Source organism: Orbicella faveolata, unplaced genomic scaffold (genome assembly GCF_042242905.1).
Source record: "Orbicella faveolata isolate gen_17 unplaced genomic scaffold, um_ofav_v1 contig_47, whole genome shotgun sequence".
Lineage (NCBI taxonomy): Eukaryota > Metazoa > Cnidaria > Anthozoa > Scleractinia > Merulinidae > Orbicella > Orbicella faveolata.
The window spans coordinates 17,733,796-17,747,500 of NW_028301577.1; the positions used below are offsets into that span (position 1 = coordinate 17,733,796).

Sequence of the window (13,705 nt, forward strand, 5' to 3'; positions counted from 1 at the left end):
GACTACGGCAGGTGAATCCGCAAGGTTGCCAGTGGCGAGAGTGGCTATCACATGCGCGGTCATTATATCAGTGAAAGCGAACCTTCCTGAAGGGTGTGTTTGATAATATTGTATTTTGGAAGTTGGACACGAAATTCTGCTATAACCATGGCATCTACAATTGAGGGCATAAAGAAAAAAATGATTGCAACGAAAGAGAAGGCCGAAGAAGCTCGGGAGAGAGAAATCGATGCGAAGAGTGAGCTGAAAATGCTGAAAGAAACCATCTCTACCAAGGAAGACGAAGCTGCTAGCTACAGGAGGCGCATCCAGTTTTTGCGATCAAAAGTCAAAGAGGCCACTGCTGAAACAGACGAGAAACAAAAGAGGCTGAACGAACTAACAGAAAAAGCCGAGGCCGAGGCTGATAAAGGAAGAGAACTTACTTACGCTGAGGTAGAGACTGATGAACATCTGCGATCGATCGAGGTTCAAGTACAAGACGCTCAGTCGGCTGCTGAAAACTCCCTCATGAAATTGAACGATGCGCAAAGGAAACTCACTGTTCTCGAAAACGATCTGCACCGCTCAGAAGATCGTAGAGATCGAGCCGTGAAGCGAATCCCTGAATTGGAACAGATGATCCGCACCGCGGGAGAAAATCTGCGCAAACTTGAGCAAGATGACGTGTTGGCTAGTGAGAGAGAAAACGACAGCGAACAGAAAATTAAAATACTGCAAGAAGAGTTAAAAAAGAAGATTGAGGCATGCGAGGAGACCGAAAGGCTGGAGCAAACTTCTCTTCGACGAGTTGATGAAATTGTGGCAGAAATAGAAGCTGAGCGAGAAAAGAAACACAAACTTGAAAATGAATTCGCAGAAATAGAACAACTAGAGTAAAGGTGTTTGACGTTTTATCTGTTTTGCTTGCAGCCAAGATATTCGAACCACATGTACTGAAAGTATTTACAGAAGAAGATTATGTTTACTTAAGTGGTTCCTAAACGTTTATTTGAAAAGGGACTTTCGAAAAAAATGATATTTTTCATTTCGAAAATAGAAATGTTAAATTTGTTTTTCTAATTGTAGTATTTGTTTAGATAAGTGACGTTGCAATTTTAATGTGGGCTGCTCTTAATGTTAGAAATCCCAAGGGTTTCAACCAGTTAACAAAGGCATTTGTACATCAGGCAAACATTGGAAAGAACAAAGTGCTTAGAAAGTTAAAATGCTTGCTTTGGCTTCAAGTTACTCAACTTATTCTACTCAGCAGTTATGTAACACATGGACCCCTGGGGTGGAAGGGGGATGGAGCAGAAAGCAGGTGTTAGTTTTTCACAGGGTACCCTGATATGTAAATGGACCTTTCTAAACATTGTGATGGTGAGGACTATCTCTTCTCTTTCCCATACCTTTCCTTAAACTTCCTTAGCTGAGCAAAGTGTTAGTTGTGAAGTAACTTAGACTTGCAAAACAAACTGAAATTTCATTATAAGCTGTACCCAGAAAGCAAGGAATCTGTAGTGCTAACATTTGCCCATTTAGTATTTGGTAAATTGAGTTGTTATATTTCTAAAGGAACTATCCAATTGGTTTCCTGGGTATTTGAATTTTGCATAATGCGCAAAATGTTTTATTGCTCGTGATGATGAGTAACATGTAGTTCTCCCAATTTGCTGTCTTGGAACACAGCACAAAAGAATAGGTTTTGCCATAGTTTAACACATAGAACCTCGTTATCTCTAGCTCGGTTATCTCAAATTCTCTGCTCAAACTCAAATCATTTTCCCTTGGATATACTTTTTCAGTCACTTCCTAACAGCTACCTTGAAGCCCCGACAGCTCAAAATTTTTTTCGTTTCGCTAGCAGGTTTTAACTGTAGTGGCATCTTATTTAGCACACTTGTAAAGGAGCTATTAATAAATTGGTCATTACTGGGAAAACATTAGTCATGCATATTGATGTTGTGGTTGGCTTGGTCCATAACTTGCAAAACAAGAACCCGACCAATATTTTTCCAATATTTTAGATTTCTTAGTTCATTATTCCTTTACAGTGCAACTACTCGAACCGGGCCACTTGAAAAAGAGCTAACCAATCAGAATGTTGAGAAAAAAGGATAGAGATCTTTTCATTTAAATAAGCCAATAACATTGAATACGAACAGTATTGTTCTACAACAAAATTGGAAACCTAACTTAAGTGTGAAGTGTTGCAGACCTTTCAGGAAACATTAGTTGCCATTTGGTTGACTGGTTAGTTCTGTACACTTTTCAATACTTTTGGGTTGTTGCAAAATGAGTTAAAGGCTAATGTTTCCAAGTGAATCACAACATTTCAACATAACATATAATTATTGCAATGTTGTTTGGCCAGGGCTTAATGATAATGTGACAATTTGCAATTAAGGACTGAATCTGTAGATTGTATGTAACACACAGGAGTCACTCTTGTTTATGTATTCATATCAAACAGACCCCTACTTACACCTTCATGAAAAAATTCCAGCCTATTATTCTCAGTTTTAATTGGTTAGTTTTTTCTAGGAGGCCTGGCGTGTGATATAAATATTGCAACAACTTAAATATTACTATTGCCCGCTTGTTCACTTGAAGTCTTTGACATGAAAATTTCTTGGTCATCTTGTTTTAAACACAGACTCAGTTTCTGCAGCTCTTGCATACTGGACACAAAAGCAATATTGGAAAATGTGAAAATGGCAGATGTAATGGAGTATATCCTTCAGTATTATATTATTTGAATAAGTTGTATTTCTTTTGCTACCTCCCATGCATGGTTATATACTTATATATACTTCTTGATAAGGCAGGTCTGAATAGAGCAACCTTAAGGCTGGTGTGGACCTGCCATAATATTTTACAAAGAACGAAAATCTAAAAAATCTAAAAAGTCTGTGTTTTTAGAATTAAACAACTCTCTTTAATTTGTTTCATCCAATAAGCCCTTTGAATCCAACCTTGTGTTCAACTATGTGTTAAATCTAGCGTTAGAAGCCAAGTTGAGTTCTGTTGAGAACAAATTATATCACCACTGGCCCCAAGTACAACTGGTTTTTAAAATTTGTTGAAGTGTGGCACCTGATCATGAAAACATCTAATCAACAGGATCAACTGTTCTTGGTTCAGATAGCTGATAGCTGTTTACACTGTGTTCTAGTGGGATCAAAGGTTTTGGTTGCTTGGGTTGAATGAGACTTTAGTGTTTTGGTGTGACAAACCATTTCCACTTCAGTTTGTTAAGAAGAATATTCAGAATATTTGATCAATGTTGAACCCTAGATGGTTTGGAAATTGTTATGCCAGAAACCTTCAGCCAGGTATTCTCTACTTTCCAATTATTGCCCATAATTCACTCTGTTTACCCCCAAAATTTTGCATAAACTGTTGTTGGGAAATGTTCTTGGGAATATGCAGACATCCCACAAGCATTTCATAACAATAGTTTATGCACAATTTTGTTTGGGGGGGTGGGGAGGGGGCAAACAGAGTGTATTCTGTGCAATTGGAAAATAGGGAATATGGCTGTTAATTAATAATGTAAAAAAGTTGATACATGAAATGAACCAAACATTTTTTCCCACTTTACTCAGCTCAAAAAAGCCCAGTCAACTGAAAATGGTTGATCCCAATAATATTGCACACAGCATACGAGCTTCTAATGAGGTGAATTACTTATTTCGAAATGTGTCTTTTCTGACCACAAAGTGACAATGGATTAGACAGGAACCAATTTAGGGACTTGGCTATTTTGTGGGAAATTTTGGTCAATCTGCCGACTTAGGCTGATCAGTTTTTATGTTCATCACCTTTACAATTAAATATTTATTCAGGCATCTTGTGAAAAAAAATTTACCATAGTTTCACTGAAACTTTCTGAACCCATCATGTTTACATATGAAATAAATAAAGTCAGTCATGTATTAACAGGACTTTTATGAGGTTAAATGTTTTTGAAAATGCCACGTTTTGGGCAGTTTTACTGCTCTTCTTTAGGCACCATAGTTCCAGCTCAATATGGCTGACTTTGTCTTTTTGTGCCCGCAGTCTCAGATTTTTGGTTGGCCTCTGTGTGCCCGCTGTCAATAGAGTTTCTCAGTACAGTTTGTTTCTGTTGAAGGAGGGATTTTTGGTGTTATGGGTCAACTATGTTCTTGCACTATTCAGACTTTTTTTTTCTGAATCAAAGAAGCCATTTTTGGAAAGGGTTTCCAATACTCAGGCTGTTTGAAAGAATTGAGTACTCTGTTCCCTCTGTGCTGTTCTCATAGTGACTTGACCCTTTCACAAACTTTCCTCTGTCGTGTTTTCTTTTCGTTGTAGCCTTTGTACCCTTTCCCTGGCATCTTGGGCTACTGTATTAGATAAGTAAGGTTGTGTTCTATTCAGATCAACTATTTCAACCACAGCTGGTTTGGGTTGATACAGTTGACATTTCTCAGTAGGACACATTCCCAACCATTTTTGGTTTAAACATGGTAACTCCTGGGAATAGTCCTTTTGTACCCAGTGTAGCACAGGTTCCTCCTGGACCCAATTGTAATTTTACAGGAATTGGATGACGGACTGACTGACACAATTTTGTAACTGTTAACATTACATGTCTCACAGTTTCTAGCTACTGTAGTCTGACTTCATGCATGTTAAAGAGGCCACACAGAATTTTTTACACCACTTTTGATTTCACCACTCAGAAAGAAAGTCCTGCTGCAAAACCTTCTAATGATATGAAAATGAGTTTCACTAAAATGTCCTGTTTGGAGGAAATCAAGCACATTTTCTTTTGGAAGGTTTCGCAACAAGTCAAAGGAGGGAAGATAAATGCAGACAAGCATTTTGTTAATAATCAAATTTTATTGCTGCATCTGTTCCTGACTAACTTAGATGATTCCAATCTGCAAAAATAAAAATGAAACTACATTAAGAAGTGCATATAATATCCACAATCAAAACATCAAACCTATGCCAATTTGTCTCAGCGAGAAGTCTTTCAATGAACAACTGGTAAAGGTCAACAAGGGTCTTATTTCATTCAAAAAAACTGTGAAAACAACATTGAAATGTACAAATCTTTCAAAGTTTTCAGCCATTTTTTCCCAGTGTATTATACTCTAATTTGTACGGCAATTGAACGAGTTAAACCAAAACTACTAAACAGTTCTGCAAAATTAAGCAAGATCACAAAATATTTCCAGTGAAGTATAAACCAAGCTCTTGTCTTGCAACACAAACCTTGTTAGCAACATCCAGAGCATCATAGTCTGGAGCCAACCTCACATAGGCTTTCTTCTGTCCATCAGGTCTGAAGGATAAAACAACTAGTTAGCACACTGCCAATCTGAACAGAGCAGGTCCCAGTCTTTGAAAGGGGTAGATATCACTGTTTGCCAGTGGAAGAGTGTTGACAAAACAAACTTCTAAATCTGGATAGTGATTTATCCAGTGGATAGCATCATCCATCCATAATTGAGCACCTGGGCCCAGGCATGAAACCAAAAAAAATACTGTGTAGTTTCCAAGATATGTCATGTTTTCATAATTTTAAAATATAAGAAAGCGAGTGAGACAAAAAGCCACACACCACATGCAGGGTTTCAATGTAATTATCTGTGGAGTCAAACAATCAATGCATACATAACTTGCAGTCAATAGTCTTGATGCAAAGCAGATCAACACACCAGAAATATTCTCAGTGATCCCATATAATTTCACTCATACAGTAATGCAATACATACTAAATTTAGTAAAAACAGATTTTAATATCCAACATTTTTTAAAACTTTCCTACTAATTAATAATTGAACCATGTTTTGCATGGTGGATGATGGACAGAGGACTTAAAATAGCCATAAACAACCTGTTTACCCCCATACAAATATCATCAAAAATAAATTTAAACTTGTTTTGCACCCTACATTCTTTGAAATTTGAGAAAATTTTAAATTGCACTTGCAATGTAAATGCTTAAAGTGCATATGACATGAGAAATATTTTTTGCTTATTTGAAAGACCTTTCGAAAATACAGAATGGCGTTTTTCTCTTTGAAATATCTTTTTTTGTTTTAGAGATATTGACGTTTTTCTATTATGCAAATTAGATCAGTGATGACATCATATTGTTTGCAACTAAAAATGGTAAAATACTGAATAAACAATATCTCTAGAAATATTGAAGTGTTCTTGAAACTTGGCACCACAGATGTACATCACAAAAGAAACAAAATGACACCCTTAGTGCTGTTGCCATGACAACAGTTTCGCCGCTGGAGCTGTCTTAATAAAAACTGAAATTCCCAGTTTTTGACTTAAACCAAGAACCATCTACCCCACCCAATCTAATGATGGGTGTTAAGACAATATGGGAACTATGCCTGTTCCAAGTAGAACCCTTTGGCTCACTTTCGAGGTTGCAAATGGTGATGTTTATTTTTCTGACAGAAAGAGACTGGAGCCGAAAGAGTTGTTATGGCAACATCACTAAGGGTGTCACTTTGTTTCTTTTGTGATATACATTTGGGGAACCAAGTTTCAAGAACACTGCTTCAATATTCCTAGAGATATCGTTTATTCAGTATTTTACCATTTTTAGTTGCAAACAATATGACGTCATCACTGATCTAATTTGCATAATAGAAAAACGTCAATATTTGTAAAACGAAAAAAGATATTTCAAAAAGAAAAACATCATTCTTCTGTATTATGAAGGGCCTTTCAAATAAGCAAAATATATTTTTCGTGTCATATACACTTTAATAGGCCATGTTCAATATATAAATATTTTAACATGGCTCTGAGGCTTTCAAGACAAACTTCTATCTTTGGTGTTGTTTTCTTTGTATCCAAGTCTCTTTTGGGAATTAGGAGACAAAAGGAACTTTGAAAATTTACAATTTTGACCTGAAAGCTTCTGAGCCATGTTAGAATATTGATATGTGATATCACTTCATCCAACTAAAAATTGGTGGGAAGCAAAAAAGCTGCAACTGACTTGGCATCCCTCACAAGGTCAGCAAAATTTATTTTTCCAACCGATTATCCACTTCACAATCTTCACTGCTATCATTTTGGGGTTTGGAGCATGTTTGGCTTGACATTATATTGCTCAAGAACAGCCATAACCTTGAGTTCTAGTTAAAAGGTTGTCGGAAGCCATTAACAAAATCCCTTAGATGGAATGACATCACGAAAACACGACCTGGCTGCTGAGCAAATATGTACAAAAACTAAAGATGGCAATGATGTCAAATTTTGGGCTTCTTTGGAGACAAATTTCATACCAAAAACCTGCATACTTCGGTGAGTAGCTAAACTTTCTGTGAGATTTTTATTTCTGTTGACAAAAAAATGTTTTTTTTTGGAGTGACCTTCCCCTTTAATTCATAAGATGTACCTGATGAGGGTGTTGACTTTCGAGGCATCAATGTCATACAACTTCTTCACAGATGCCTTGATTTGGGGCTTGTTAGCTCGCACATCGACAATGAACACAAGAGTGTTATTGTCTTCAATTTTCTTCATCGCTGACTCCGTGGTCAAAGGATGCTTGATGATGGCATAGTGGTCAAGTTTATTGGTCCTTGGAGCAGAATGCCTTGGGTACTTAGGGGTTCTTCGGAGGCTGAGAGTTTTAGGGCGATAAAAATGGACATTTGTACGCACTTTCCTTTTTGGCGTTCTCTGAACACCCTTCAGCACAGACTTTTTAGCCTTCTGGGCTTTAGAAGTCTCGCTGGATTTGGCAGAGGCACCAGCTTTCGTCTTTCCTAGAACAAGACAAGAAAGGAAAAAAAATTCAGGAAACTATGGCAATATTTCTGCAAATTAGCTGACGTGTAATTCTAACACACCACGTTGTTCTCATAACCAACAACAAACCAGTTTAAGGGGAATTAATTTTTGCAGCTTAACCAAGGATATGAAGTAGAAACCACGCTCTAAGCGAAATATCTCAAGATCACTTTGTACGTTTATGAGCAGAAAGCTAATTACTCGATGCTGTTATTATTCGTAAACATAAGGCAAAGAGCATTTTTAGATCAGGTCACTGGCTTTAGATAACACAGATCACGAGAAATTCGTCGAGTCCACCGCTTGCAAGCGCTTACAAAGGTTTATAATCGTAGACCACTTAAAATCTACTGTCGCTTTATTATCCCACACGTGGAAAACAACAGTGAACACGAATAGCTTCTTTAGACGCGTTCTTTCCTCGCCGTTATAATTTCCTACGACTATAAAAGCGCCTTTATTTAATTATCGCACAGCACAAGGCGATAACATAGACAATTTGAACAGTCTTGAGTTGTAAAATCTCGTATAATCCATCTACTTTCTTACCCTTGTCCTTGGGCGCCATGTGTGTTACTAAAGAGGAAGACCGGTGTGCGGGGCGGACCGCTAGGAATCCAGGGCTGGGCTGAGTAGCCTGGCATTGCACTCTATTCCAGGCCTTCGCACCTAGCAGCTTCAGAAATAGCTACAAAGGCTACACAATGACAGAGAGTTTAGGTCGTTTGGCCGGGGAGTTCGATTTGATTATACTCGAGTATGGTAACAGACAAAACTTGAGGTAATAGTCTTACATAGGGATAAACAGCACGCAGCCATCGCTCTCCCGCGCTTTCCTTCATGTAAGGTTCGACGGACTCAAGTTAGTGAGTAAGAGCAACCACATACACCAGGACCACCTGTAGTCGGGCGTCAGCCCTGATTTTGTGAAGGAAAATCTCCCTCGGGGGCGGGGGTACTCCCTTATATTAGCTATATAGGTATGTGTAGCCACAAAGGGTAGTAAATTTTTAAAAATTTTTTTAAAAAAATTTAATCTAATTTTAAAAAAAATTTAAAAGAAATTTAAAACACTTGAAGAAATTCACAAATTGTTTACTGGAACATTGTAAAATGTGGAAATATGGCCAATTAAAGTACTAAAAGCTGCTCCGATATCTAGAAAACTAGAAATTGCTCAGAATGCAAAAAGTTGCGTGAAACAAAAAAAGTTGCTCGAAATACGAAAAGTTGCCAAAAAGTTGCCAAGCAACTTGTGGCAAGCCCTAACAAAGGGTACGGTTTTTCAGCCATTTTGGTCTCAAATAGGGTACGGTTTTTGTACTCCAGTCTTGAATTGGGTATGTTTCTTAGAAGAAGCTACTGTGTCGATATTTATTAGCATGGTTATTTAACATTCGGTGCGTGCGAATACTCTGCGTGGTATGTACCCGATTGTACATATTTAAGTCGTCTGTAATCTATGCGTGTGTCAGTTGCCTCCGATCTTGGCTGCTATCAAGATGTCTTCGAGGAGTTCAATAAAAGTTATTCAACGTTACAGCCACTTTAACAACTGATCGATAAGACCATCAACAAAAGCCCTTCATGAATTAAGTTTAGGGCAACTGTGTCAGCCGCAACGGTCATAAGTAGCGTATACAATTTTTGGTTAGGTCATGAACAGGGTAGCGAAAATCGCAGACTTTGGTCATAAATAGGGTAAGGGTTTGGGAGGCGGGCCGCACATCCCCACCCAACTTTTCTGGGGGTACACCCCGGGAAAATAATTGCATTGCAAGAAAATGACTTCAAACAAATTATATCGACAGTGCTTTCTATATATAAAAACTAACTCGTCTGTATGGGTTTAAGAAAACTTCTTATGCTGCAATGCTAACCTGTGCATAAAGATGCTGATTCACCCCACAGTTCATCGTGACCTACCGACATGGAGTGACAAATCTTCCTGCTTCTTAAAATGTGCGTGCTAGATCTGATTGAGAATTGACAAAAATTTGATAAAATTCACATAAAAAACATAATACTTACAGGCTTCACGCTCTAATTTTAGACACAAGGAAAATATTGGTTTTATTCGGCATCATCCCTGGGGAGGGGAGGGGGGCATTTCTAACGATAGATTCTGGTGCCAGTGAAAACACACAAAGTGATTTTTGTTTTAGTGGCTGTATGTGGCTGATGCTACGTGTAACTGTGTGTTTTGTGGTTTGTAATGACGCGGATTTCCAACTGTTCGCGGTCGAGGAAGTCACTGAGAATTCTTTGTAGAAGTATCTCCAAGTATATCCTGTCTTCTCAGCGACGATAGAAGCTGATAGACATGACAGCAAAATAAAATCGGCCTGCATAGCAAATTCTGCGTTGATGGTTTTTCCTTGAAATGTTTAGTGATACCATGTTTAATAACGAGCCATTTCTCAAATAACCCGTGCAAACCGTTATGTCAGCCTGATAAATATCGACACCTGAGTTGCCAGTCATGGAGTGTTCTTATGTGAAATCTTTTGTGGACGAATCAGCACTCTTTGAAGAGTGCTGATAGAAAATTAAAAGGCACCTAGGGGTTAATGCTTAGTAACCTGTTTTTGAGTTCTTTGTCCCTCAAAGTTTACATTCGCCATCTGCAGGTTTTATTTTCTTAGAAGTTGGGAGATCCACTTTTGACTCAGCAATTCGAATTTATATATGGCTAAGCATACAAACCGTCAAATCAATTTTACAACTAGTTCTAATCCAATTTAGTATAAACCAGCACGTGAGAAAATGATTCAAAAATACAATTTTCATTTTGCTTTAATACGGTTTACAAACTTCTGCTATTCCGATTTGTTTTAACTCTACTTTGATACTAGTGTCTCTACTTCAGTCATAATTCGGATTTACGTCGGGCTGTTTGGGGAGCAATTACGAGCAAATCAATTTAACATCAAGATTTTATAAGATAATTTTACGATCCCTTGACAGAGACCAGGGGCTCGTTTCTCGAAAGTCCCGTAAACTTTTCGGGCTCGCACAGCCATTTTTAGCTCATCTGCATCTAGAAACGGAGAAGTCATGATACGCCTAAAACTGCTTGTATGAAGGGAACCTCTGTTCATATTAAGAACATGTGAATAAAACAGCTCTGTAACAATAACGTTTGTGACTGATTTGCTATGGCTTTTCTGTGGCGAAAACTTTTTGGGACCTTCGAGAAACGGGTTCCTGTTTCGAACTGATATGTTCAAAGAACTTGTAGCAACTGTCACACCGAGAGAGAATATTTGGCATAGAATACTTATCACTTCACTTTTCGCCTTAACCCCCTGGGGGTATTGGGGCGGAATACTTACACAGTAGAGAAACCCCCGTTGATTTTGGAATACGAACCTTATACTTGGGTTATCCCCCGTTGAGCAAACTGTTATCAAAGGTGCAAACAATTATTTTTTTGTGCCCTCTTCCAACGACACCTGTGCACAGAAGGGTTTTACAACGTTGGCACTAAAAATTGTTTAGAAATATCGAAGAAAAAACGTGGAATTTCTGTTATGCGGCCAACGTTACTGCCGTGTAAAGCTATAAGCTAGCGCTTTGCAAGCTGCTATAAATTTCTCATCAGTTGAGAAACTAGCGTATAGCTAGCCTGACCAATTTTTAGGAGATTTACATGTAAGTCAACTTTAATTTTCCGTTAATCTCTATTTTCACGCAGTGATTACTGGAGAAAACCAGAAAAGTAACCGACAATTGAAATCATCAATTAAAGACTGCGTGGTCGATGTTTCCATTTTATATTCTGATACTGAAAGCATACTTAGAAACTTAAGACACGGTTAAAATCAATTACACTAACATTTGTTCGGTGAACGACATCGCTACTGGTTTCAGACAAATTCGTCACAAGAATCTTTCCGGCTAAAGACAAATAAATAAACGATATCTATAGAAATAAAGAGTCAAAATTGTATTTTTACAATGTATTAGCTTATTTGTTGTCAGGTTCACTGAAATAACACACTGACACAAACATTAGTTAGCATGTATCAAAATACGATTCAGGTTATAGCACCATATTCACGCTTTGTCGTTATATTTTATTACAGCAGGTGGCCGCTTGTTTGAGGCGCAATTAGATTGCATTCCAACTTTACCGAAGGCTATCTCTCTTCTTGTGTTTATCGGTTAAACATTAACCACAATTTTCTATTCGTTTTGAATAGTTTCTTTATTTTCATGAATGTTTCTTGTCTTTTTCGGGCGGGAAGAATAGAGAAAAAACCACACCCCTTGCAAATCTAGTTTGCGAATCGCCTGTTTCTTTGGCATAAATATTTATGTGGCTCGCTTTGTTTTGTGGCACATACTAGCATGTAAATAAATTGCTCAAAAAAAATAATTCGGGCAACTTCTATTTGGAGCCAATTTAACCAGTCTTCAATTATTGAATTGATAAGCTGAAATTAAATAACTACACAGTTGTATGTCTGCGATTTCCGTGAAAAAATTGAACAGTTCTAAAACCTGACACATAATCAGCTATATAAAATTTAAAATTCCTGCTAAGCGCAAATTAGTACGTGTGAAACAGTGACACAAAATTAAGCTTCGGCTTTTGTAATTTAAAATGCCAGTTCGCAGATGTCCGCCGATATAAATACTATGAATGAAGTTTACGTTTAGGCAAATACGATAACTACGATAAAATATACACTTTCATGTAATTTAAAGTTAATGTTCCTATTTTTTTCACATCTGCTGTGTCTTACCAGGGAGCTTGTTATTCGGTTGAATATGTTTATGCATAGCAAACCACATACCGTAGGCTATAATTTGAATTATGGACATAAAAAGCTGTAATTCGTTCAATCCAGTGACGATTTTGCCAGAAAATTCTACGCTTTAGAAGACACTTTTTTACATCTTAGTCGCATTGAATGTATTTTACGAAATTCTAATTTTTCATCTGGTAAGTAAAGCCAAGTTGAGGTTTTTGCGAATTACGTTCTTAACCCACAGGAAAGTGTACACATAATACATATTTACTTAGGCTTCCTCGGAAGCATTTCCTTCACGTTCCTCGCGCTCGGCGCATCCAAATTGTTTCTTGATCAATCCTTTTATATGCGGCACCTCGAAGCATGCCACAACTCCCTTCAGCGTCGTTCCAGTCAGTCCAACCACCAAAGCGATAAAATGCACTGGGACATTCCCCAGGTAAAACAATTTTCCCCCGGTCATCGTTTGAACCAATGCCATACACGTGTAGGGCGCCCAGCAGCAAGTGTGAATGATAAGAATGCTAAAAAACGCTTTTTGAGCGGTCCTTTCGCATCCTTTAAGAGCATAACGCTCACAGCGTTTCTTCACGGAATCGTGCCGCTTCATGCGCTCTGGCTGAAAGATAAAAATATCATAAATGTGCGTGTAGAACGACGCGCTAAGAGGTAACACCACGCAGAACGCTAGCACAGCCGTGGTGTACCAAGAATTGCTGATTAAATCAGGAAGGCAGCGCATCTCTTCGGTCTGAAGCGGCCATGCAAAATGAGGGGGTAGACTGATTAGTATTGACACAACCCATACAATCACAACCATCAACCTTGATCTGGAATCGCTGAAAATTCTCGGAAATGCTTTCCTGTCCACAACTGAGCAGTGCCTGCTGGTGGCTACTAGCGCGAGGAAGATAACAGGGGCTACCATCCCTACGAAACTGACGGTCGCGCTGACTTTACAGTAGACTTTGCCCACGAAATATATGTGGCTGTGGATGGCGGATAAAATCCAGAACGGCACGACAATCGATGCGGTAAATAAATCCACTAGGCTGCTATGCAAGGTGAACAAGTCGTGGGTCTTCCCGTGCCGGGAGTTCTTGCAAATGATACCAATGATGAGCAAATTAGTCGTAACAGATGTCACTCCAATGATTGTA

The 13,705-nt window shown here is 38.2% G+C and overlaps 3 protein-coding genes across 3 annotated transcripts in view; 1 reads left to right on the forward strand and 2 right to left on the reverse strand.

Moving 5' to 3' along the window:
• The first annotated feature begins 48 nt into the window (after window positions 1-48).
• Window positions 49-1,923, forward strand: LOC110041708 (tropomyosin-2-like). The gene has a single exon (XM_020747018.2). It carries the CDS (start codon window positions 148-150, stop codon window positions 877-879), a length of 732 nt encoding a protein of 243 aa, XP_020602677.2. The 5' UTR covers window positions 49-147; the 3' UTR covers window positions 880-1,923.
• Window positions 1,924-4,831: 2,908 nt separating this feature from the next.
• On the reverse strand, window positions 4,832-8,399 carry LOC110041789 (large ribosomal subunit protein uL23-like). Its single transcript, XM_020747121.2, has 4 exons — window positions 8,335-8,399; window positions 7,388-7,760; window positions 5,230-5,299; window positions 4,832-4,892 (listed from the first exon to the last, which is right to left on the reverse strand). The coding sequence occupies exons 1-4, from the start codon at window positions 8,351-8,353 to the stop codon at window positions 4,878-4,880; spliced, it is 477 nt and encodes a 158-aa protein (XP_020602780.1). The 5' UTR covers window positions 8,354-8,399; the 3' UTR covers window positions 4,832-4,877.
• Window positions 8,400-10,563: 2,164 nt separating this feature from the next.
• The window catches only part of LOC110041657 (melatonin receptor type 1B-like), a 3,345-nt gene continuing 203 nt past the window's right edge, over window positions 10,564-13,705 (reverse strand). The window contains exon 1 of the mRNA XM_089280212.1: window positions 10,564-13,705. This exon is cut by the window's right edge and continues 203 nt beyond it. Within this exon, the coding sequence (XP_089136338.1) occupies window positions 12,814-13,705 (892 nt within the window). The 3' untranslated portion in view covers window positions 10,564-12,813.